At 49.6% G+C, this 24,437-nt stretch overlaps 10 protein-coding genes across 10 annotated transcripts; 4 read left to right on the top strand and 6 right to left on the bottom strand.

The window, feature by feature from the left end:
* Positions 1 to 2,244: 2,244 nt before the first annotated feature.
* Positions 2,245 to 2,695, bottom strand: N7516_001784 (CVNH domain-containing protein; the record flags this gene model as incomplete). The annotated part of the gene is made up of 2 exons (XM_057214504.1): positions 2,245 to 2,432; positions 2,509 to 2,695. The coding sequence occupies 2 exons, from the start codon at positions 2,693 to 2,695 to the stop codon at positions 2,245 to 2,247; spliced, it is 375 nt and encodes a 124-aa protein (XP_057076387.1).
* A 1,311-nt stretch (positions 2,696 to 4,006) lies between these two features.
* N7516_001783 (MCM DNA helicase complex subunit MCM5) lies at positions 4,007 to 6,325 on the bottom strand (the record flags this gene model as incomplete). The annotated part of the gene is made up of 4 exons (XM_057214503.1): positions 4,007 to 4,499; positions 4,558 to 5,960; positions 6,008 to 6,134; positions 6,189 to 6,325. 4 exons carry the CDS (start codon positions 6,323 to 6,325, stop codon positions 4,007 to 4,009), a joined length of 2,160 nt encoding a protein of 719 aa, XP_057076386.1.
* Positions 6,326 to 6,692: 367 nt separating this feature from the next.
* Positions 6,693 to 10,110, top strand: N7516_001782 (vacuolar protein sorting-associated protein 54; the record flags this gene model as incomplete). The annotated part of the gene is made up of 3 exons (XM_057214502.1): positions 6,693 to 6,993; positions 7,047 to 9,873; positions 9,924 to 10,110. The coding sequence occupies exons 1-3, from the start codon at positions 6,765 to 6,767 to the stop codon at positions 10,108 to 10,110; spliced, it is 3,243 nt and encodes a 1,080-aa protein (XP_057076385.1). The 5' UTR covers positions 6,693 to 6,764.
* A 347-nt stretch (positions 10,111 to 10,457) lies between these two features.
* On the bottom strand, positions 10,458 to 10,768 carry N7516_001781 (uncharacterized protein; the record flags this gene model as incomplete). Its single annotated transcript, XM_057214501.1, has 2 exons — positions 10,458 to 10,619; positions 10,676 to 10,768. The coding sequence occupies 2 exons, from the start codon at positions 10,766 to 10,768 to the stop codon at positions 10,458 to 10,460; spliced, it is 255 nt and encodes an 84-aa protein (XP_057076384.1).
* An 836-nt stretch (positions 10,769 to 11,604) lies between these two features.
* Positions 11,605 to 13,419, bottom strand: N7516_001780 (uncharacterized protein; the record flags this gene model as incomplete). Its single annotated transcript, XM_057214500.1, has 1 exon — positions 11,605 to 13,419. The coding sequence occupies one exon, from the start codon at positions 13,417 to 13,419 to the stop codon at positions 11,605 to 11,607; it is 1,815 nt and encodes a 604-aa protein (XP_057076383.1).
* Positions 13,420 to 15,065: 1,646 nt separating this feature from the next.
* N7516_001779 (uncharacterized protein) lies at positions 15,066 to 17,400 on the top strand (the record flags this gene model as incomplete). The annotated part of the gene is made up of 4 exons (XM_057214499.1): positions 15,066 to 15,521; positions 15,597 to 16,959; positions 17,017 to 17,212; positions 17,265 to 17,400. 4 exons carry the CDS (start codon positions 15,066 to 15,068, stop codon positions 17,398 to 17,400), a joined length of 2,151 nt encoding a protein of 716 aa, XP_057076382.1.
* Positions 17,401 to 18,452: 1,052 nt separating this feature from the next.
* N7516_001778 (NMT1/THI5 family protein) lies at positions 18,453 to 19,687 on the top strand (the record flags this gene model as incomplete). The annotated part of the gene is made up of 4 exons (XM_057214498.1): positions 18,453 to 18,530; positions 18,583 to 18,753; positions 18,807 to 18,956; positions 19,016 to 19,687. The coding sequence occupies 4 exons, from the start codon at positions 18,453 to 18,455 to the stop codon at positions 19,685 to 19,687; spliced, it is 1,071 nt and encodes a 356-aa protein (XP_057076381.1).
* Positions 19,688 to 20,044: 357 nt separating this feature from the next.
* N7516_001777 (uncharacterized protein) lies at positions 20,045 to 21,304 on the bottom strand (the record flags this gene model as incomplete). The annotated part of the gene is made up of 1 exon (XM_057214497.1): positions 20,045 to 21,304. The coding sequence occupies one exon, from the start codon at positions 21,302 to 21,304 to the stop codon at positions 20,045 to 20,047; it is 1,260 nt and encodes a 419-aa protein (XP_057076380.1).
* A 978-nt stretch (positions 21,305 to 22,282) lies between these two features.
* On the top strand, positions 22,283 to 23,218 carry N7516_001776 (COG2 family protein; the record flags this gene model as incomplete). The annotated part of the gene is made up of 2 exons (XM_057214496.1): positions 22,283 to 22,297; positions 22,346 to 23,218. 2 exons carry the CDS (start codon positions 22,283 to 22,285, stop codon positions 23,216 to 23,218), a joined length of 888 nt encoding a protein of 295 aa, XP_057076379.1.
* A 173-nt stretch (positions 23,219 to 23,391) lies between these two features.
* Positions 23,392 to 24,413, bottom strand: N7516_001775 (mitochondrial 54S ribosomal protein uL1m; the record flags this gene model as incomplete). The annotated part of the gene is made up of 3 exons (XM_057214495.1): positions 23,392 to 23,484; positions 23,541 to 24,105; positions 24,175 to 24,413. The coding sequence occupies 3 exons, from the start codon at positions 24,411 to 24,413 to the stop codon at positions 23,392 to 23,394; spliced, it is 897 nt and encodes a 298-aa protein (XP_057076378.1).
* Positions 24,414 to 24,437: the final 24 nt, after the last annotated feature.

Here is a 24,437-nt window from a genome sequence, read left to right as displayed (position 1 = left end):
TAGCTAGAAAAACAATTCCCTCTAAAAGCAGTTGATCCTGTTTTGCCACCTCCAAACTCGTTTTCCACAACACATCTGAAGGTCGAGGACGACAACTCGCCAGGGTATCGACTAGACCAACTTATATGTGTATGTATGCGTGGCCTGCATTGCAACTACAGCTTCATCAAAATTAGGTGGGGGCTATCGTCCTCAGCCAACGTATTTTCAACGGTGCACAGACCGTTGAATATTAACCCATCCTTGTACAGCTTAGCTCTCTTAATTAATATTGTGACTTTATTTATAGGGGACTGATACACCCCCCACCCCCCACCTGCCTGACGAATCGGTCGCCGCTTTCCGAATAGGGTGCGACACTGGATTCTGCCAAGGCGATCATACCTAAGGGGCATTCCGATATACATTTTTTTTCTTTTCTTACACCTATATCTCATTACGTAGGTATAGGCCTTATTTTAATCCAGCCATCAACGTCAACATAAAACAATGCTCGTTTGACATAGTGTGTTTTGTAAACTGAGTCGGGACCGGACGAACCTATCAACCATGCCACTAAAGAGACTTACTTGGGTTGTTATCTCGTCCTTCCGGAACTAAGTACTAGTAGTCGGCAACAAAGTACCCAGTTGATACTTGGTTCATTTATTTGTTTATGAACAGGCCAGTTAGCTTCATGACTCAGCCATTGTACTAGAGTCATGAGAATGCATCGAAACATCATTCTGCTCTCCCAGATCTAGGTAGCAAGGTCAACATCCGCCTCAAACCCTGCCCATAGTCCGCCTCAATATGCCGCCTCCCCAATTCAGTTTATCGTCCGTAGCAAAGGCCGACAAGAAAATGCAGTACATCCAATTCTTTGATAGTTTGAGGTATGCTAGATATGATTTGACTTGTTGTTGAATCTAGTTGGCTCCTTACAAGAAAGTGCACGATGCTAGTTTGTATTGTTGCTTCATTTCTTACGTCAAGTGTGTATTAATCGAACATCCACTTATATCTGGGGGAGAGAGCCTATGTCAAACAGGCAGACGCAGGCGGTGCTAACTGTGTCTTTTGAACTTCCTGGGTATCAGGATTGTTGGTACCCTTGACCAATGAATGTCAGCTTTGCTGATAAAGACCAGAATGAGAGGAGGGATGGTGGATTCGGCGAGCGCAGCGCGGAGCTGTCTCTATGAACCATGTGTCAAGTAGATAGGCATCAACACTCAGAGTTTCTATTGTTGGCCTTATGGGTAGGCGCAAGATACTGACATTCCACGGGCTGTTTGAACACCAAGCGGAGGCGGGAGCCCGTTCAACTAGGAACCTCGGCGAGTTTTCTGCGCTTCGAGCACGGGACTCGCTAGCCACGAGGTATATTCACTCGGCAATTCTTTAGCACTGTTTTACGCCACTGCTCAAGGGTCTGGATGCAAGTGTCTTGACCACCTAGTTCAAACTTAGGGTAATAGTCCTGGAATTTGGCTTGCGTGACACCAACGCTGAGAGGGAGATCATATGGGTTTAGACGTATGTCCCAAATGTACATCTCTTGCCGTTCTGATTGATAGGGCTCTACACCAATGTGCGGTCGCCTGTGGTGTTTACAGATAGGACGGATTGAGGAGGGTAAGGTGAGGTTGCGATGTCACGGGGAAGCCAGATGAGGTTGTGGAGGGTCGAGCGAACATTTGACCCACTCGACGGGCTATAACCGAGGGCGCGAGAAAGAGCGGTGAAATATCGGACCGTTGGCAGACGATGAAACTGAAAAACGATGAGATGGAAGGTCAGCGATATGTTGTTTAGAGGGCTTGAATTAGGAAGTAAAAAGACCCGAAAGCAAAGGACGAGTCAAACGTCAACCAAGGGACGAACCTAGAGAACTCGGGATTTGGGCATCCAACAGGCGAGATCTTTTTTTTTGTCGCTGTGGAGTAAATGGAGGAGAAAGATGATCGAGGAGTAGGAGACAATGAAGGGATGAGGGAATTTATTGGAGAAATGTTAAACTTGGAAGAGTATCTGAAAAAAGAATAGACATATTACACTACATCATTAACATCGATTGGAAGGATTGAAGCTGTATATAGTAATGGGATTGATACCACAGAAACCAAATAATCTACCATAAATCATCATACCAGCACAACATCAGGAGCTTGTTGGAGATGTGCCATGTGTATGTAATTGTACCAGACAATAGCAACAATGACAAGGATAGTCCCCCTCAAGGCTCAGAGCCGTCTAAGCCCTCTAGTTGAAGACCAAGTGTCCATTGTCATTCCCAATGCGCTCGGCGAGGTTGATATCGGCATCGTGTTCCTCGCCATCGACGTCGTGCAAGATAGCCCGCAGAATGGGGACGCCGTCGTCTCCTTCGCGATCAAATCGGATATCCTCAGCAGTGGAGTGGAAGTCGCCTCCGTCCCAGTGGAATTGACCTAAAGAAATCAGTTAGAACAACTAGTGTCACGAGATGGATGCAGAATAGACTGCGGGGACAGATTGGAGACATACCATTGTCATTTCCGATGTGGTCATTGAGATCGAGAGTGGACTCCTCCTCATCGCCATCCTCATTGCGAAGAACAGCCTTGAGGATGTGACCATCCTCAAGCTCAATGTCGGAAGCAGATTCATGGAAGCTCATATTGTCGATGTCGGAGAGAAGAATGATAAGAAGAGTGTAGAGACTATGTATCATAAACTTCGTTGATGACGGAAGTCAACGGAGAGGGAGGGGGGACTCTCTTTATATACCCCATCTGGCGAGGCCAATACGCCCCGAGTCGCGATCTGGACTAGCACAAGGAATCCTGCAGCCCCCGGTTCTTGTCCGACACATGTCCCCAACTAATTCGTCGGACTGCATGTCGATTGCGCCATGGCAGCTGGCTGAGGTGGGGCATTCATTCGCAGGAGCGACATTGGCAAAGCGGGGATACTGTACTCCATATAAACGGGGACGACTTCAAAGACAAAGAAACCTAGCGAGTTAGTCCGTAGACAGCTGTGGAGAGGATAGGACAGGAGCATCCACAACACCCGTACACGTCAGTATGTGGATCAGACCGATCAGACCCAATATGAACATCCGAGGTTGTCATCTTGGCGGGATATCCGGCACGAAAGAGTCCAGAGCACATCAGCTTGATACCCAGTTATCGTGGCGCATGGCGACATCTCCCACTGTCCCCAGCCACAGGATTCGCGACATATCCTGATGTTGCACTGTGCATGTGTGCCAAGGACGCATGATTCCGTGACAGCCTTAGGAAACAGCCACAGGACGTGGGCCACAGATAGCCAATGGGTATCGAACCGACTGAAGAGAAATGCTGGTGCCTAATGTGGACAATGCAGTTGACCGGGGCTGATACAGTGCCAAGCCAGTTTGGGGATGCAGCCTCATGTTGTCAGTCCTTGGCAGTTGAGATATTGGGGAGGGGTTATTCACAACCAGTGGCGTTGAGGGGATCTGTGGCTGAATAAGGCTAGCCCTGTGACTTGGAGGGGTTTTGGAGGGGCTACAGGGATAAGGTGGATCATATCGTCAAAGGTGGACAACACATCGTCTGAAATGTTGTCTTCAATTGTGGGAAAAATGAATATGAGGAGGTTTACACTACAGAGTCACCATAATATATATTTTACAACTAGGTCTTTACAATTGAATCATCTGGTTGACAGACTATACGAGACAGTACAGTGGAGATAAATAAAGATGGAATCAAGCATAATAAAGACAAGATTGGCTCACAAGCTATTTCACACGACAGGGAAGGTATCATGTCTTGCGATGGATTCTTACGATGGATTCTTGGAAAAACGAGAAAGGAATATGCAATTGATCTTTGAAAATACACTCAAAACCCCAATATCAAACACGCCCAACACCGCTTGCAAACTCCTATGCCTTACAAGATCGACAGATGCACAGAACCGACAACCCATCCCATAGCACACATACCAGGTGTATCAACAGAAACACATTAGAATCATAATAAGTCACAGATCAAACTCCATTGCGGTAGATTTGAGATCCACCAGAACGGATTTGGATGGTGTCACGTCGCTGCAAGACCACTAGTGCACGGTTAAGTGCTTGCTCGGTATAGTTCTTGCCATCAACAAAGTCACGGCGCAGAGTGGCCAAGCTTGTGCTCCAACCGATCGGGAGGCGACGCTTCAGCTCATCTTCAATCTTGCTGCTCTGCTCCATGAGCTCCTTGCTGCCTTGGCCCTCACCCTGGGTAATGGCGTCCATAGTAGATGCCAGGAACAGACGGATGGCCTCATCCACATGGGCTTCTGTGGCGATAGGAGAGAGAGAAAGCTTGGCAAGGGACTCGGAGATACGGACAATAGCCTCGAGTTGACGAACGGTGATGGGGATCGATGATCGAGAGTTGGACTCCATCTCGGCACGGTGGACTTGCTTTCGGATGGAGACGAAGTGAGACGAAAGTTTTTCCGCTGCTTCGGGCGAGAGACGGGGCGCACAACGACTAGGCGGGACGTTAGTATAAATATAGCAGCGAAAATAAGTAATGAGTCTCAACATACCTGCGGCAGTAGCTGATGTAGCGCTTCATCTGCTCAACGGGAATCTCGGCTTCTACCTGCTCCTCCACACCACGACCACCCATGTGCACACCCATGACGTGGCGAGCAATCTTCTCGTCACGGCCACGCTCGTGTTCATCGCGGACGATGAAGATCATATCGAAACGGGACAGGATAGTGGTCTGGAAATCGATGTTCTCCCCGGGGGTCTTGAGATCATCGTATCGACCGAAGATAGGGTTGGCTGCGGCCAGGACGGACGTTCTCGAGTTGAGAATTGTGGTGATGCCGGCCTTGGCAATAGAAATGGTTTGCTGTTCCATAGCTTCGTGAATGGCTACTCGGTCCTCATCGCGCATCTTATCGAACTCATCAATACACACAACACCGCCATCAGCAAGCACCATAGCACCACCTTCGAGGTAGAATTCGCGAGTGGTATGGTCCCGCTGCACGGAGGCTGTCAAACCAGCGGCAGATGAACCCTTTCCAGAGGTGTAGATGGCAATGGGAGCAGCCTTTTCAACGAACTTCAAAAGCTGAGACTTGGCAGTACCAGGATCACCAAGCATAAGCACGTTAATATCACCACGAAGCTTCATTCCATCAGGAAGAATCTTCTTTGAGCCACCCATGAGCAGACACACGATGGCTTTCTTCATATCCGCATTTCCATAGATAGACGGGGCAATGCTGCGAGCAAGGGCATCGTACAGGTCGGGCCTCCGGCTGAGCTCCAGGAATTCTTGTTCTTCCTCCTCGGAGAAGACTGAGGCGCCCTTCGCTGTCTGGTCGAAGTCGGACGTGATTCCCACTGCGCGGAGATAGGGGTTGCGGATAGCCACAGCAGCCTCCTTCTTGACACCCTTCGCTTGGTAGATAGAGAAGATTCCCATAACTGTGCAACGGGAGCCAGGAACAACTCGGTTGGCAAGGTAGCGATCGGCAGAAATAAGGACGTGTCGCGGCATCTCACCCACTGGCACCTGGTCAGGGGCTTCTTGAAGCTTGAGGACTTGCTGGTCCACGAATTGACATCTCTCGTGGTGAACGACGTAAGGATCCAAGGGACATTGCTCATTGGGCTGATCACTTTCGATCCTGGGTCGACCGCAGCGGCGTGGCAGCGATAGGCCAGAGAAGCCACCATCGACCTGGATGTTTTCGCTGTGATCGCAGCCCTTGCAACGAACGTGAATAATTGTTGATTTGGAAGATATTGTCGAAGCTCCAATCACAATTCCAGGGATGCGAACGAGGTGGGAGATGTTGGTGGCATTGAGATCACGAATTGAGATGTGTGATGCCGAAGAGTGTAGAAGCAGTTGGTGGGAGGGTAGTGTGATATCGCGCTGTCCGGGGTAGACAATCCGTGCAGAACATTGTTTCAGGGCCAGCTCGAACTATTTTGAGTTAGCGACGGCCAACATCCGCGGAATAAGAAACTTACAAGAGGGATGAGATCGCCGGGCTCGGTGGTGAGTTTGTGAGCCAATTCTTCGTTGTAAGAAATTAGATGGGCAATGTCAATATCACAGTAGTATTGTTTCACAAGGGCATTTTGCCGTAATTGATCACTATTTAATCATAAATTAGTCTCTACTGGACCATCATGGCGGTGGGATGCGTACCGGTAGATGAATGCATTATCCAGCTGAAATTCTAGCACGAAATCCCGGAGACGATTTTGAATAGTCGTTCGATCTTCATCCGCGCCATTGGTGCTGGGCGCAAGTACGCTCAAAGTATAGGGGGTGCGTCTATCCATGGTGTAGAGGACCGCAAATGTGGCAGGTTGGGGGGTTGATGATTTGGCGGAAGGGAGGCTTCAAGAACTTTTGGTTAGTGTGGCACCAACGCGACGCGTCGAGGTTTCGCGCGTTAAGTGGTTTCTGAGTCAGCAGATGCCTGAGGCATTAGACGTGAGGCCTCAGGCGGAAGGTATCTGAGTCAGCACGGGGAAGCGCCCGGCGTTTAGCGCATTGACAGATTGGGGAGCCATGAACAGCTTGATGGAAACAAAGCCACATCACAGGCATTCTGCAACCAGCGAATCGCAGAATCTGACTTGATCTGCATTACACCCTGTATCTGAGCCTGCTACAGCTCTACAGCCAGGAGTCTATCCACTGTCATGATCAGATAACGCGGAACATCACAACGATCGACCCTCCCCCGGTGGCTGTCCGATCCGGCTCGTGGCAGCCATGTCGTCAACCAGTCCACGAAAGTCAATTGATAGCTTGGCGTCTGGGGTCTCGTCGCCTTCAATCTCTTATTCAACAACTCAGTTGGAATCTCCACGTGTAGCCCCTCAGCGGTTCCCCCTGAGGAGGGGATCAACCGCGAGCTCGATCGTGAGCATCGGAGGTGTCCTGGAGTCTTCTCACTACCATGGCTCAATCTCAGAGTCTGTCGCAGAGTCTGGTCAGAATGGTTTGTGACCTCGGAATTCTCAATCCCTCGATGACCTGTTAACGCCCATGTAGCCATTTCGACCCTCCTCCAACCTCCAATCATCCGCACCGGTATGACGACCGGTAGTGCCACATCCTCCGCCGGCTTTAAACCCCCGTCCTCCCGCGATATCCCGCCAGTGACCCTCACAAACATCAAGCACGTGGATGCAAAGGTCTTCCAGCCATATCTATCGCAAGTAGGCGGTTTGTACGATGTGTTTCAGCAATCGAAAGAAGGCGCTGGGGAGGAGGCCTTCAAGCCAGATTCCGATCGCGATTCGTTAATGCCATGGTCCCCAGATCGGAGGTCTTCGGTTATGTCAACCGGTTCAAGATCATCTTCACCATATGATACTCGCGGCCGACGCCCCTCTGGTGCCCGCGGTCGTGCCCCAGCTGTTACTCCTCTGTCCACCATCCCTCCGGTTTATTTCGAAGAGGGATTCCATCTGGAGAATCCTCGGACTTTCGACGTGATATCCGAGAAATCAGAGGTGATTCGCCCGCCTCGCCCGCCGTCTAAAGACGACAAACACGCCAATGGATTGGTTCCGGAGCCAGTACAAACTGGAAGAAAAGCACTAGCAACAAATGCTATTCTGCAAGAAAAGCTTTCATGGTATATGGATACTGTGGAGATCCATCTTATTTCCTCGATCTCAACGGCCTCGAAATCATTCTTCACTGCTCTAGGATCTCTTCGAGAATTGCACGCGGAAGCCGCAGACTCAGTCAACCGGATACAAGTACTAAGGAAAGACCTACAGAAAATCGACAAAGAAATGGCTCTAGGTGGTCTGAAAATTGTCAATTTGAGACGGCGAAGAGAAAATGTACGAATGCTGGGAGCCACCGTGGCTCAGCTTCGCGATGTGGTCGAATCTGTGTCTCGGTGCGAAGGATTGGTAGAGCAGGGCGACATTGAGGAAGCTGCTGATAGACTCGAGGAAGTCGAAAAACTAATGGCTGGTGAAAAGCTCCCTACCCGTGCCGCGTCGGAGGACGAGGAGGGTGCCCCTAGACGCATTATCGACTTACGAGGCCTTAAGGCCCTTGAGGGATCATCTGACGACCTGGCACAGCTCCGCCAACGCATTGGTATGGGCTATGAGACCCGGTTCTTGAATGACCTTTTGGGGGATTTACGAGAGCACGTTCAAACTGTGCCATCGAATGTGACCCTGCAGCGCTGGGGAAACTCATTCCAGCGGCAGCGAGGTGGTCAGCGGTCTGGAGTATCGCCTGCCTACATGAATTTCAATAATGATTTGCGGTCCAAATTGAATACCCAGCTCAACGGACTCGCGCGTGCTCACTATACGATGTCAGCTGCAACTTCTTTCAAAACCGCTGTTTTACGAGAAATGAAGGGCCTTATTCGCAAACACCTCCCTAGTTCTAGTGATGATGATAATGAATCTATGGTGTCGCTATCAACACATGGCGGTCATCAGCTAAGCCAACAAGAGAAGTCATCAATCCTTGCGCGCAATCTTCGCGCTCTCGACTCAGATGATGCTTATACGATGTTGATGAATGTCTACACCGGGATTAGCGAATCACTAAGGCGACTCAGCGTCCAAGTCAAAGTTCTTCTGGATATTGCTAGCGGGTTGGGGAATTCGCCCGGCGTAAGGTCACCACCACGAAGCCCCAACCCGCAGAGTATGGATCAAGCTTTAAACTCTTCACAGGTCGGGCCGACAGCGTCTGACATGGCGCAGGATGAGATTCTGCAGGTTTTGGACATGTCGAGTCTGCTTGGTCAGGCAGTTGATATCGCCCAATCCCAGATAACAAAGGTGTTGAAAGTACGATCTGAACAAACCGCCCAGCTTTCTAAGGAGGAATTCCTCAGGTACTTCACCCTCAATCGCCTGTTCGCCGATGAATGTGAGGCCATTTCGGGACGCAGTGGCACTGCTCTGAAAACAATAGTCGGAAATCAAATCCACGATTTTATTACCCGTTTCGGTGATAGTCAACGGCATCAAATCGTCAATGTTATGGATGCCGATCGATGGGATGCACGCGATTTCGGAGATACCGAGAACACCATTCTTGCTAGGATTCTCGATGCAAGTACCAAAGACATCGACGCCTGGGTCGAGGTTTCTAAGATTTGGACTGAACGTCCTCAAAACGACGAAGGCAAACCTGCTGATACTGGCGCTGAAAATGGGACAGACAAGTCCAAGGTTCGCAGTGCGGTCATCGACGAGCAGAAATACATTTTGCCTGACTCTGCTGTTGCCGTGATGCGTAGCATTGAGGAATTCGATTTCCTCATGTCGAATATCCCCAGTATGATCCAGGATATTGCGCCGCACCTACTAGATATTCTGAAACTGTTCAACTCGCGGTCATCGCAGTTGATTCTTGGAGCCGGCGCCACGCGTAGCGCAGGACTGAAGAACATCACAACTAAGCATCTCGCGCTGTCCTCACAGGCATTGAGCTTCGTTATTGCTCTGGTTCCGTATGTGCGAGAATTTGTCCGTCGCCACGGACAGACAAACCCCTTGATGGCCGAGTTCGACAAAGTGAAGCGACTATGCCAGGAGCATCAGAGCGGTATCCACGAGAAACTGGTTGATATCATGGGCTCGCGCTCTTCGGTGCATGTGAACTCGATGAAGAAGATCGACTGGAACTCCGAGGGAGCGACGACTCCTCCCGTTAATCCCTATATGGAAACCTTAGCTAAGGAGACGGGCACTCTCCACCGGGTCCTGAGCAAGCATCTTCCCGACATGACAGTTAGCATGATCATGATACCTGTATTCAACAGCTACCGTGATCAATGGACGAAGGCCTTCCAGGAGGCAGATGTACAGACGGAGGCTGGAAAGAAGAGGTTAGTAGTTGAAACACTCCCACTCATAGCTAATACTAACATCCACATAGAATGCAAGCCGATGTCGAGCATTTCCGGAGCAAACTTAGCAAAATCGAAGGCGCCAGCGAGGTTGGTGACAAACTCCTCGAAGTTGTGCGAGCGAAGCCCATTACCATTTCCAACGAACCCGAGACGTCCAAGCCAGCAAGCGACAAGCAATCAGAGGATGGTAGCTCTGATTCCACCAAATCGTGATCTGCATTCCCATGGCCGGTTTACCCTTATACATATAATTTTGTTTTCTCTATGTCCCTTTCTTGCCTGCGCCATCATTCCCGCGCTGTACACTTCCCTGTTATTTGCTGCTACCATATATGTCTCCCGGTTGCATTTATAGAGCTAGCCCGGCGTTTGTGGATATGAATAAGAGCAGATGTGATTTTCCTTTACGTATGAGAACCAACCTTCTAAGTTTTCTGACTTGAGGATATCGTATATCATTCATAAAATATGCAAATCATCAAAAATGCCAAAGACCATATGATACAAGATCATCGCCATCCAGACATATCACACACATACCAACACTTATTTACCAGCACTTATTTACCAGCCGTGTTCTTCTCATCAAGAGAAATAGGCTTCGCAGCACCACCATGGGGATGAACCGATCCCGCAGTAGGCAAACCAGGGTGAACCTCACGACCAGATCCAGTCTGCTCTGGTAGGGGTGCAGCCTTGTGTGAGCGGCTCAAGTCTGCGGGCTGTGAAATGCATTAGAAATTGTCCATTAGATTGAATCTAATGTAATGGAACATACCTCATTGCCGAGTCCGTGTGCCTTGTTAGGACCGTTCTCGATGGGGTTGTCGCTCTGCGGGAGACCGTTGTCGTATTCTGCGCCGCGGACCATTTTGGTTGATTTGGAGAGAGAGTTGAATGTGGTTTTGTGAAGAATGTAGTTTTTTCTGTTGAATGTATGAATGTATGAATGTATGAATATATATAGCAACACGTCTATATTTATATACTTGGGATGTGAGTTGTGACAACATCTTGAAATCATAGTGGGGAGTGTATGACTTCATGCGCGTTGGAGTATCAAAAGGTCTTGGCTGATCTTCGCTCTCGATACTCTCGATTACCTTGGAAATGGATCGAGAAATTTCATGGAATGGCAGAGTTGTGATATCAATTACTGAATGATTTTATTCGACAATTCCAAGGTTATGTATGGTTGGGGAAATGAAATTATTTCAGGTTGCAAGTTGATTTCTTTGGAATATATATCCAACTTTAGTTCTATACTCTCCCATTTTTTACCGTCTATATTTATTGCATGCACTTTTTACATGGCGAAACTCATTAATGTTTATGATATTCTTCTCATGTCTCAATCTATCAAGCTAACATGGTATTAAAAAACCCCACCGAGTGGGGATCTAGCATATCCTGGTAATGTCACCACGCTAGGATCATACGCCCCTTTGCCATTGTCCGGTAGGAACGTCCAAGAATGATAAGTAAAGGTGTGCACTTGAAATGAAAAGGGTAATTCTTTTTGAACGAAAGATACTTCTTCAGCCAGGAAATCAGGAAATCAGGAAATTTCAACAACTCCAACATGAGTCCGACAAAAGATTGACACATACTCATAGCAAATAAATGGAGATCAATGTAGGAAAACATGACAAAAGATACCGGATATTCCTGCTCGAATCTGACTGAATGTCAGCACTCACTTCCTCCTCAACGGTATCTCCGGCGTTGAGCCCTCGATCCTGCAATCAGACACATTTCCAAACCAGAGGAATCAATACTCTCATCAATACTCTCATCGATACGATCAGATTCCCCATACAAAGCCAAGTCATCTTCAGAGACATCATAGAACCCCGTGGGGCCCACAGGACCAGCCCAAGGAGAGTCAGGTGTAAAGTCCGAGAAAGAGGCGGAAATACGATTCAACACCTGAGCACGAGACCGAGGACTAACAAACACTGGCGGAGAGACAATTTCAGGTTGACGAGTGGGACAGTGCTGGCACTGTCGGCCGGCCCTGAGCGAAGCTGGTAAGCTATCAACGCGTGGTGGGAAATGAGTTGGTTCTTGGGGGCTGAGTGGGTACGGGAGTGGAGGATTTCCAAATTGCGGGCTGTTGTCACCACGGCGATGGGATGGATGACTGTGGAGGGACCGGTGTCGCCTTGCTAGGCAGTCATCGCACATTGAGTTTGGTCGATTAGGGTACTGTGGGGGATCGACCGGTGATGGTGATGGTGATGCAGAGGCAGCATGAGTGGGGGATGAGATGCCTGGGGGCCGAGAGCTTGGTCTTGCTGGGCCAAATGAAGCAAAGTGAGTGGATGAGGAATTGGATCTCGAAGGAGGTAGGGGAGGTAATTGGCCGTACTGGATCTTACAGTGGAGACTGTATGGTGAGTTGTGCACTGGTGCTGCCACATCTTGGGATGGCTCTGCGGGAATGGGTGACAGGGCATCATTCTGTGTATTGGTAGAGGTGGCATTAGAGGATTTTCGAATGTGGAGTGGTCTCGGCTGTAACGGAACAAATGGGGAGATGTACACATTGTTCAAGATGGTACTTCGCCTTCTCTGCGTTTGACGGAGGAGGAATTCCATGGTGTTCGTTGGGGATTTAGCCCTGACGGATGATCGTGATATATCCGATGGGGGCAGATGTGAAATCACAGGTTGAGTATCGCATGAGAAGTGATCACCGAAACAAATACCATCATCGAAAAGAACCGGTGAGTTGGAATCCCGCAAGGCTGAAGTGATGAGACAGCATAACGGTCGATCGGGTTGATGGATGAAATACAAATCGGGGAGTTGAGGAGCCAGCTCTTTAATCGCCATGGGATTGGCCATCTGGATGCCAGGCTCGAATATCAAGGAAGAACGTGACTTCCCAGATTGACTTTCTTCACTTAAGTCAGAAGGTAAGTCTGAGATCTTTCCCCCAAGTGAGGAAAGTTCGTACACACTCCTGTCAACCTCAATTACAGAACTGGGACCTGACTTTTCAGACTTATCATCCCCACTATTCAACCAAGACACATCTGGATTCATAACTCTCAACACAGCATGTTCATCCTCTCGCCAGTCTCCACGGGAATCACGAGGAGATTTAGGCTTGGTAGTAGTAGCCATAGCAGGTTCTCCTCCGTCAACCACAGCGCCGTTGGCCACACACGAATCAAATCTAGCAGAATCCAGCCTAGAAGACTGTTGTCGCGCACTCTCCAACCAAGCAGACATAGGAACAATCAGATCTACCAGAGATTCAAACTCATTTTCAAGCAAGGACCTCCTCACAGGGGCCGATCCTCGATCATTGCGATCCCAAAAGAAGCGACACGGACATCGATCAGAGAGGGCCTCAGCAGCGATCTGATTGGGATCGCAGTCCGGGATACTTCGACGCCTTCTCTCGACCTTGTTGATCAACTTGATTCTCACGTTGCCCAACGGAGTGAAAACCCAACTTCTCAACCAACGCTTGATCTTGGACCGCTTGCGTGCCTTCTTCCTTTCAGACATGCTTAATGCGATGGGCGATCGAAGCTCCGAGCTCGGGTTGAGTAGAAGAGAGAGATGCTGAAGGACGGGAGAGTGCAGGGGATCTCTTTCTTCGGATTCCATGCTTGCTCGGGTTTTTATATCTTGCTGGGTTGATATACTGGTACCTCCGAGATCGACATCAATGAGCCTTTCATTTGATGCATTTCAAATAAGTGACACAACATTGTCTACAGGTATTTGGACTGGACTCCATCTCAGTTACAATGAGGATGGGAACAAACATGGATTTGAGACTTTTGAGGTTCTTTGTTGTGGATATATCAACAACGATGGCTCTTTGTTCCTCAACTGCCTAGGTGTGTCTCTAGTTTCATGAGTCAGCTGTGGTACTATCTACCCATGCAGGTAGCTAGAAACAGCTAGCAAGATAGGGTAAAAGGAAAGAAGATTGGTTTCCGTATCCTGGAATCCTTCGTGGAATTTATTGGTGGGATCTTGGATATAGGTGTATAGTCGTACTCCCCAGGTGGATGCATTCTTGACTTGGGTCCGACATTGCAAAATTTCGGAGCTATTCCCCTGTGACCAGAAAAAGAGCTACCCAGGTAGGAACAAGGAACACAATGTTGTACAAAAAAAAGTAGTTTGCATCTGCAGTGTTGTACGGTATAGGGATATTTCAACACCAACAAGGAAATTGGATGGTTGCCAAGATGATCATCCTCTCTTACATGGTCCGCGCGTACTTGCTGCCAATAAATTGAGTTGGATGAAGCCATCTCAAGCCATTGATGGTGATATTCGTGGCCATTGACTGTTCTTAGCTGTCATTGACTGTTATTCGTCGTCTTTTGGATCAGCAAGCTCTGGCGGGTCCCGTTCAGTGGAGCAGATGGTCAGATGACATCATCTGGCTCCAGCTTTCCCCAGATCCGATCAACAGCAATTGCATTTGGTCTTGGACTTTGGAGATTGGTATTGAAGGGAAATAACTATAGATCAAGTGTAGTATAATAGGATAAATTAGAGAAATTAGAGAAATTAGGTAAAAAGAAGAGAATATGGGGGAAAAAGAGAGAGGGAGGAAGAGAAAACAGGACATAGGGGCGATCCCACCTTAACTGGTATACTACTATACTACATACTACATACTATACTACATAGTTATACATACTACATATCCCACAGAGTCTTAAAGAGGAGTACAGAGTAGTCAAATTAAAATAAAATTCTCTCCAAATTAATTCCAACGTACTTTGTACTTTTTCTCTCAACAGTCTCGGGTGGAATTTCCCTCATTTCCCTCGCAGAGTCTAAGCGCAACGGGGAGAAAAACCCTTGGAGGGTCACACCCGTCGACTCTTAGATCGACCAGTCCGGAGAAAAAGACTGACCGGAGATAGAAAACGGGAATTCTTTCTTTTTTTTTTTCTGACATTATATCTACAACATATCTCTTGGACCTCTTAGAACCTCAAACTTCATCTTCAATCTGATCCACATCCCCTCCCAACATCTCCAGCCCCTCTCCCCCAGAAGCTCAAGTCGCAAGGTCCACTTCTCCCCCCCGCACAGACCGAGTCGGACAGCTCTTCTAAGGTCATTGCCCCCCCCCTCGTCTTTCAATTTCTCTTTGATTTTCTACGAAATACATACATTTGAGAATGGAGGAAACCGGCGAACCCATCAAGCGTGATGTGTGCAACCACATGCTCTTCGAGGTGGCCACAGAAGTGGCAAACCGAGTAGGCGGCATCTACTCGGTCCTCAAGTCCAAAGCTCCCGTGACCACCGCTGAATATGGTGAGCGGTATACTCTGATCGGCCCATTGAACAGAGCTTCAGCTGCAGTGGAGGTTGAGGAGCTATCCCCGTCCAACCCGGCCATGCGGGAGACGATCCAGTCAATGAAGGAGCGCGGCATTGACATTGTCTACGGTCGCTGGCTTATTGAGGGTGCCCCTCGGGTTCTACTGATTGACACGGGGACTGGATATCGGTGGTTGGACGAGTGGAAGGGCGACCTTTGGACTACTTCGGCCATCCCCTCCCCCGCTGGTGATAACGAGACCAATGAGGCCATCGTTTTTGGATATTTGGTCGCATGGTTCTTGGGAGAGGTACGTTCCGACAATTAATTGTTCTGCGCGTTAGAGATGGCAAAAGCGTGTCACTAACCATATTCCTGCTATTAGTACATTGCTCACGACCGTCGCCGGGCGGTCATCGCCCATTTCCATGAATGGTTGTCTGGTGTTGCTCTGCCACTGACCAAGAAGCGACACATGGACCTTACAACTGTCTTCACCACCCACGCGACATTATTGGGTCGTTATCTCTGTGCTGGATCGGTTGACTTCTATAATAACCTTCAGTACTTTGATGTGGATGCCGAGGCCGGGAAGCGAGGAATCTACCACCGCTACTGTATTGAGCGGGCTGCCACCCATGCCTGTGATGTGTTTACCACTGTATCACACATCACTGCATTCGAGAGTGAGCACCTGCTGAAACGCAAACCCGATGGCGTGCTGCCTAATGGTCTGAATGTCAAGAAGTTCTCTGCCATGCACGAGTTCCAGAACTTGCACTCCCAGGCCAAGGAGAAGATCAACGATTTCGTTCGTGGCCATTTCTACGGCCACAATGACTTTGATCTGGATAATACTCTATATCTCTTCACTGCGGGTCGTTATGAATACCGCAATAAGGGTGTCGATATGTTCATTGAGGGGCTGGCCCGCCTCAACCATCGACTGAAGGCCGCTGGGTCGACCATGACCGTGGTTGCTTTCATTATTATGCCAGCACAGACCTCTTCGTTGACCGTGGAATCGCTCAAGGGACAGGCCGTTGTCAAGTCTCTGCGCGATACCATCGAGAACATCGAGAAAGGGATCGGTAAGCGCATGTATGAGCGCTGTCTTTCATGGAAGGAAGGCGACAACATGCCCGACGAGAAGGATCTCATCACCAGTCAAGATCGCGTGATGCTTCGCCGTCGCCTGTTCGGCATGAAGCGTCACGGTCTTCCCCCAATTGTCACCCACAACATGCACAATGACCACGAGGACCCTATCCTGAACCAGTTGCGTCGTGTCCAGCTGTTCAATCACTCCTCCGACCGGGTGAAGGTCATCTTCCATCCTGAATTCCTCAGCTCCGCCAACCCTGTATTGCCGCTTGACTACGATGACTTCGTTCGCGGAACTCATCTGGGTGTCTTCCCCTCCTACTATGAGCCATGGGGATATACTCCGGCCGAGTGTACAGTGATGGGTGTTCCTAGCATTACCACCAACCTGTCTGGATTCGGTTGCTATATGGAGGAATTGATTGAAAACTCCTCCGATTATGGAATTTACATCGTGGACCGACGGGCCAAGGGCGTCGACGACTCGGTCAACCAACTGACCGAGTTTATGTTCAATTTCACGGAGAAGAGTCGTCGCCAGCGCATTAACCAGCGTAACCGTACGGAGCGTCTGAGCGATCTACTCGACTGGAAAAGAATGGGCTTGGAATATGTCAAGGCTCGCCAGCTGGCCTTGAGAAGAGGTATGTTACAATTCCATTTTGTTTTCTAAGTGGTTTCTGATCTAATACTTTATACAGCTTACCCATCCTCCTTCGAGGGCCAAGAGGATTACTTCGATATCATTGGAGGAACGGAACAGAAGCTCTCCCGCCCGCTTTCGGTTCCTGGATCCCCTCGGGATCGCTCTGGAATGATGACCCCGGGTGACTTTGCCTCTTTGCAAGAAGGTCACGAGGGGTTGAGCACCGAGGATTATATTGCCTGGAAATTACCGTGAGTTCTATATCATTTCTTAGTGTTTGTCAAATACTAATACATTCAATAGTGAAGAGGAAGAGCCCGAAGAGCACTTCCCTCTCACACTGCGAACTCGCAAGATGGGGGAACGTGCTGCATCCCCACTGGACAGCGTATCGATCAATGGCCGAGAAGAGCCCGAAACAGAAGCCGGGAAAGAATAACCGAGGGTATTAAGGGTATTAAGGGTATTGGACCCTTCTTTTAGTTCTTTTCACCCTTGGCCTTCTAGTTGAAGTGGGCATTTCCTTGACGTCATGTGTACTTGTTTAATCACTTCTTTTTATTTGATGTTTTTTTTTTCCGAGCCGTGCATTTGAAGCCCATGTTTGTGTTTGTGTTTGTGTTTTTTTTTTTTTTTTTTAATTAAATGAAATCGAAAGTTATATATGTTTTGCAAGGATATTCAGTGTAATGTTATCAATGTTGTAACTTGTAACTCCCCGCGGAGGGATGAGCTCCGAACAATATCCACTTGAACATCACTGCCCAGGTAACACCGGAGCTGCATCGGAGCTTTCAGGATATAGAGTTACGAAGTTGAGCAATCATAGCCGGTTATTCTCGACCCCGGTGAGCATTTAGCGAACTATGATTCATCGTACAGTTGTATTTCCGTGTGTGTGTTATGTTGTACTTGGCTATTTCTACCCCTCCTAACCCCTCCATCTTCCTCTTCCCAACCATCACTCTTACAACTATCCAACTTTGGACCTTTCAAATTACGTCTACCATCGGTACGACTCTCCAATGGAGCCGCGCACGTCCAGGACCCTGCGGGGTTGCAGGACACAGTCCTCGCTATGATGAAGAGATGGATCAAGGTATTTGTTCGTATAACAGTCGTTGCCACCGCATGACAGGTGTTCGGTCTAGTCAGTTGATTGAGGAGAACTATATAACCCTATTCCAGATCTCCAGAATATCTCCTGGAATCGGTATGGGGTTCTTCTCATATCAACTGATTGGCCGTTCTGAGATTATACTGTCAAAACTTGATCTAGACAATACTAGCGAAAGGACATGCGTGACTTTTGATTGTTCCCCTGTTTTGTGTTTTGTGTCTGGCTCTACTCATGCTGTACTGTGCTGTTGACTGTTCAATTGAATACATAGATTGAATGGAAGACAGCATGGACGGAGTAGAGCTGGATACTTTCTCTCTTGGCATACTGACCCAATTGAAGTATTCAAATAGTTTGATCTTTCTGCCATCATGTCTACCGACAAGATTACTTTTTTGACCAACTGGTATGCTGACATTGTCCCAGAACCAGAGCTTCTAAGCCCTCTTGTGCTCGATGCTCCGTCTTGTAGTTCGACTTGGCTAAGTTATTTCTTTCAAGGCACGCAACCCCGTACCACGCCCCCTCTACCTCGCTCAGGCCAGAGGCTACTTCAAGGATGAAGGTCTCAAGGTCGCTCTTCTCGAGCCCAATGACCCCTCCGACGTCACCGAGATCGTCGGAAGCGGCAAGGTCGACATGGGCTTCAAGGCCATGATCCACACCCTGGCGGTGCGTATTCCTTACCAGAAATAACAAACACATTATACTAACACCGACTTCAGGCCAAGGCCCGCGACTTCCCCGTGACCTCCATCGGCTCCCTCCTCGACGAGCCCTTCACCGGAGTCGTGTACCTGAAGTCCAGCGGAATCACCGAGGACTTCCGCTCGCTGAAAGGCAAGCGTATCGGGTACGTCGGCGAGTTCGGCAAGGTAAGCACATCTCCCTAACCTTCAACCCAATCCACGCAACAAACCCTAACAACACCTAGATCCAAATCGACGAACTCACCAAGTACTACGGCATGACCGCAGACGACTACACAGCCGTGCGATGTGGAATGAACATAACCAAAGCGATCATCAACGGCAGCATCGACGCGGGCATCGGTCTCGAGAACGTGCAAATGGTCGAGCTAGAAGAATGGCTAGCAGCCCAAAACCGACCACGCACAGACGTTCAAATGCTCCGCATCGACCAGCTCGCCGAACTAGGCTGCTGCTGCTTCTGCTCGATCCTGTACATCGCGAACGATGCCTTCATCGCCGCGAACCCGGAGAAAGTCTCTGCCTTCATGCGCGCCGTCAAGCGCGCTACAGACGATGTCCTCGCTGACCCTGCCGCTGCGTATGCGGAGTACATTGACGTCAAGCCGATCATGGGCACGGATGTTAACCGCAAGATCTTTGAGCGGTCGTTTGCGTACTTCTCGCGCGATTTGAAGAATGTTCAGCGCGATTGGACTAAGGTTACCAATTATGGAAAGAGACTGGGGATTTTGGATGAGGATTTCGTCGCCAACTATACCAATCAGTTCCTTTCTTGGGGTCTTGATGCGGATTCTACTGATCCTATTGGTGATCAGAAGCGTATGGCCGCGCTGCAGCAGGAGGTTGCTGCTGATGGTGGTTATAAGCGTCTTGAGGTCCAGGCTTCCGCTTAGGTTGGACTTGGTCTTTAGCTGCTGCATGTCTCTACTTTGAGATGATGTTTGTTCACAGGCTTCACTCTTTAGCCTCTGTTGCTTGAGTCAAATTGGAACAATTGCCACATTGGTATATCAGTTGTGTTGTAAATGATGTAGTAAAAGTCTAGTTGTCCTAGGTTTATTAAACGCCGAGTATAACGACAGAAGTCTACAAAACGACATTTCCAAAAGTCAAGTCGGAAAGAAACATCATATTGATAGAAAGGTAATGCGTTGATAGCGTAAAGGATATGTGTGAGGTCGTTAACATCAAAGTCATTATCATGTCTCATATCAAGGCACCATGTTACATATTACAGGCCCAAGTCATCATCAACGCGCAGTTGAGGGCACAGCCTCATTCCCTGAACGATCAAGCATAGCTCGTAGCCGACCCTCCGCAGACTCCAAAGCAGGACTAGATTCCGGCCCAGCGATAGTGGCAGTCCACTTTAGCCAGCCAAGGAGGGATTGTATAATTTCCGGACCTGAGCTTCCCGCATCAGGTAAACCATCACCTGCCAGAGCAGGTTGCGGGAGGATATTGGATTCGGCGGAGGATCCATCATTTGCAATCACCTCCAGATGAACCTCCGACACTACAGCGGGAGTGGCCATTTTTGAGGAGTGGTGTTGGCCACTGCCAGCAGCAGAATTCTTTGCAAGCAGATCACGACCGCTATGCCTGGGTCTCGATGCGAATTCGCGCGTCAAAGGCGTCGAAGCTACGATCTCCGGGCTAATAGCCAAACCAGGTTCCGCCTCGGAGGCCATGACAGGAGACAATAGAGAATGGGGTTGTCTCTGGGTTGACTGGGCAGGTGCACCATTCTGTTCCAGCATAGACGCAGTATGTCTCAGATTTTCCAGATATCGATGAAACGAGAACGGATGCATATCACGAGCGGGATCAACCGGACTAGCATCATCCTCAACAACGACCGCATTGCTATCATCGACACCCTGTTCCTCATTAGGCCTGGCCTCCTCGACCGGTCCTAGCGCACCTGACGGAGCACAGATCTCACCCAAAGGCGCGATGTGACTCCCATACTCATTGGAAAGGCTCAGCTTGCTCCGCCCACATATCTCAGCAATGGAGTCTAGCGTTCCACGGATATCAGGCTCGATAGCCTGCAGTATACTCTCGATACTGAAGTCCTTATCCGTCGGGAACATGACATCAGACTGTGACGGACGAGACGGAGCCGGAGGTGGACTCCCCGAGCCGGAAAACGAGAAGAACCGACGCGCAGACATAGCAGACGGTCGTGTAGCTCTATCCTGCGCATCTCCTGAATACGCCCTGACAAGCACGGGGCGCGTGGCGAGTGTCGACGAGCGTCTTCCAGAGGGATTGTCACGGACGGGACGGGGCGCAGATCTCGGGGAGCCGTTGAGCTGGCGCATAGCGGTGGTACGATATGCTGCGGCGGGGTCATCGGCGACGGACTCGCGGCATTGGTTAGGATGGTGTGAGGGGCCGGCAGTGGACACGACTGGAGACGCGCGGGCTGGGGATGGTAGTTGGGTCCATCCTTGTCGAGGTAGAGGAGATGACGGCTGTGTACTAGGCAGTGTATCTGACTCCATGATTCTGTACCGGTTTCGGTAGGGCACAGCTACGTGTTATGCAGGTGACAGCGCAGACAATGACCCCGCTCTTAGAGGGTACAGGACTCCGAGAGGATTAGGTTTGGCTCACGAGGGATATATCCAGGTCGCATACGCAACGCATATTGTCCGGCATGTGTTTAGTCGTTTGTTTTAGATGTAAATCATCCGGGCGGGTAGTGGGGGGGAGGGGGGATTGGGGAATTGGGGAAGCTTCCAAGGGTCTTGGATAAGATTCAAGAAGCAGAGGACCGTCTCCTTTCGATTAAGCAGTCTCCCGACGAATCACTCGCTGCCTACATCGCTAAGTTCGAGCGCGTTCTCTACGAAGCTACGGGCGACTAAACATGCCGCCTGGGCACAACTCTCTCATTGGATATGACCTGACCGCGAGGAGCTATAGAATCTCCTATGGCGGGTCCGTCGATAGAGAGCTTCTACAGCTCAGTTCTACTACGTCTACCTCAACCTCTCAAGTCAAGTTCAGGCAATGGTTCTTCCTCAGCTCTTCTCCGCACGCGACTCCGGTATCCACGATTATAATACAATCCTCGACTCACTTCGCCATGTTTACGACAATCCGAATACAGTTAGGTTGTCAAAGTGGTTCAGGCACCTCCAGGTACATTCAGGTATACACTACTCGTACACTATTAACCTCACAAATTAACTTTTTGTTTTACCCAAATTGATACTAAAGCCAAAAATGAACATAAACAAAAAAAAAAAGATGGCTCTGCCGCGAGTCGAACGCGGGACCCCCCCGTCTGCACAAATTCGTACGAGCGGGATGCCTTAACCACTGGGCCACAAAGCCAACTGAACGCTGGAATTCTCAAATTTTGACATTTTAAACATTCCAGACGGCAGCTATACCGAGGCATACGAGGCACAAGGCACCATCACCACGTTTCCCTAGTTCCCTTATCCATTGCCCACGCTCTTTCTGGATACACCATGAATCGGTTCCAGGTATGAATCTATGTGACCCGAATTAGTACCCCGTCTAATCCCCCCTAGTTCGGTGACTCCGACGGGTCTGTCTCCGACTTCGATGAAGACCCATCCGACCTCCCCTTCCCGGAACCGCTATCCCGCACCTCATTCCTCGCCCCTGACTTCGATCCAGCCACTTTCCTATCGTCGTTAACAAACCGACATCAGAGCCTTGAGGATCTCCGACAGGAATTACGGGGACTGGAGCAATTGCTGAACAAGGAGCTGTTGGATCTTGTGAATGAGAACTACCAGGACTTCCTCTCGTTAGGCAGTGCGCTTCGCGGGGGAGAGGAGAAAGTCGAAGGTGTGAAAGTCGGTGTGCTTTCTTTCCAGCGCGATGTCAAAGCCATCCGTGACAAGGTCGAGGCGCGACGTCAGGAAGTGGAAGAGCTATTGAATGAGAAGCGGCGGTTACGGACGAATGCCGACGTTGGCAAGGATCTGTTGGACTATGCGGATCGGGTGGAGGAATTGGAACACCGGTTGATGATCGAGGACAAGTCATCGCAGGGACATGCCACATCCGATGAATCAGATACAGAGTCTGACTTGTACGGCGGGGAGAGCGAAGATAGCGATGACGATGAGCTGGCTGATGGCACACCTGCGATTTCATTGAAGAGGATGGAACGCCATGCTCAGAAGTTTGTCTATTTGACCTCGATAGCTGCTCGGGTCGGCGAGAAGCATCCCTTCCTGCTTGCGCAGAAACCTCGAGTCGCAAAGATTAAGTCGACAGTGCTTCTGGATCTCAAGACTGCTTTGGAGCAAGCCACCGCGGCGGGTGAGAAACAGGGCAAACGCGACACTAGGACAATGGCAGTTCTGCGCCTCTACGAGCTTATGGGTGAGGATGTCAGTGCCGTCGCCGCGCTGAAGAACCTCAAGCTGTAAAAAACAATGTGCATCGTCCTGAAGATTGGCAATGTGCACTGGTCTGCATACATAGCGTCGGCGTTTGGTCTTATAAAGTTCTAATTCAACAATGATACCATGATACACCATGTCCTTTCCTAATAAAACAATAAATTTGTACACGCCAAAGGATATAGAGAAAATTGAGTATGTTACATGCCCTTCAGGGCGGAGGTTGGAGGGGAGGTGTCGGTGCGGAACTCGCCGTTGAGTGAGAATCCGGGTCCGTTGGTCGAGCTCAGTACCTGATGTTGTTAGAGACTGATTTCCACAAAAAGAAAAAATCAAGTAAAGTACTCACCACCTCGTAGACTTCCTTGTTAACGCGGTCGGTCAACGCGGAAGCGTCCTTCTTAATCTGGTCAAGGGTCACGCGCATGTTATCGCGCAATTGCTCCGGAGAGAAGCCCAATTGTCCGACAGGCAGACGGATAACGGCATCACGCTCACGGTACACAGTACCACCACGGAGCATTTCTACTCGCGCAGCCACGTCTTCCACAACGGTACCAGTTTTCGCACTGGGCATCAAGCCGCGAGGACCAAGGATACGACCCAGGGCGGCCTTGTTCAGGGCCGGCAAACTGTCCGGGTGGGCGAGACAGCGATCGAACTCAATAGTGCCTGCCTTGACAGCATCGAACACTTCTTGTTCACCGACAAGAACAGCACCAGCGGCAAGCGCTTCCTTGGCTGCTTTCGAACCGGGAGCACAGATGACACAGATGCGGGATTCGGTCTGGACGGCGTGGGGGAATCGGAGCATGTTACGGATGACGGGACCGTCGCGCTTTGTCCGCAGTCGGATGTGTAGTTCGTATTTTTGGATGGAGGGTTCGCGACCGACTTCGATGGCCCGGATATATCTGCAGAAAGGTGTCAATTGATGACCCGGCCACTGACTGACGTCTCCATGTCAGATTCTCAGTACATACCGCATAGCGTCACACAGGGAATACTGCGGCATGTCCTTCAAATTGATTTGGCGGAACTCCTGGGGTCCTTTTCGGCTCTTGGTAGGCTGCTCTTTCCCCTTCTTTGGCTTGTTCTTGAGACCTCGGACCTGCTGGAAAGTCGAAAGAGAGGGAGCGATTGAGGTATTGCGCAGCGGATTCCGGCATAATGAGATGATTCCGCGTGCCGCAGTGGGCAGTACCGAGCCGGAGGACGACATTTTGACTGGCGTTGATTCGAGCTG

Source organism: Penicillium verrucosum, assembly GCF_028828655.1.
Source record: "Penicillium verrucosum strain IBT 35672 chromosome Unknown utg000001l_segment0_segment0, whole genome shotgun sequence".
NCBI classification, from domain to species: Eukaryota; Fungi; Ascomycota; class Eurotiomycetes; order Eurotiales; family Aspergillaceae; genus Penicillium; species Penicillium verrucosum.
The sequence above is the reverse complement of the archived record's forward strand: the minus strand, read 5'-3'. Positions and strand labels throughout refer to the sequence as shown.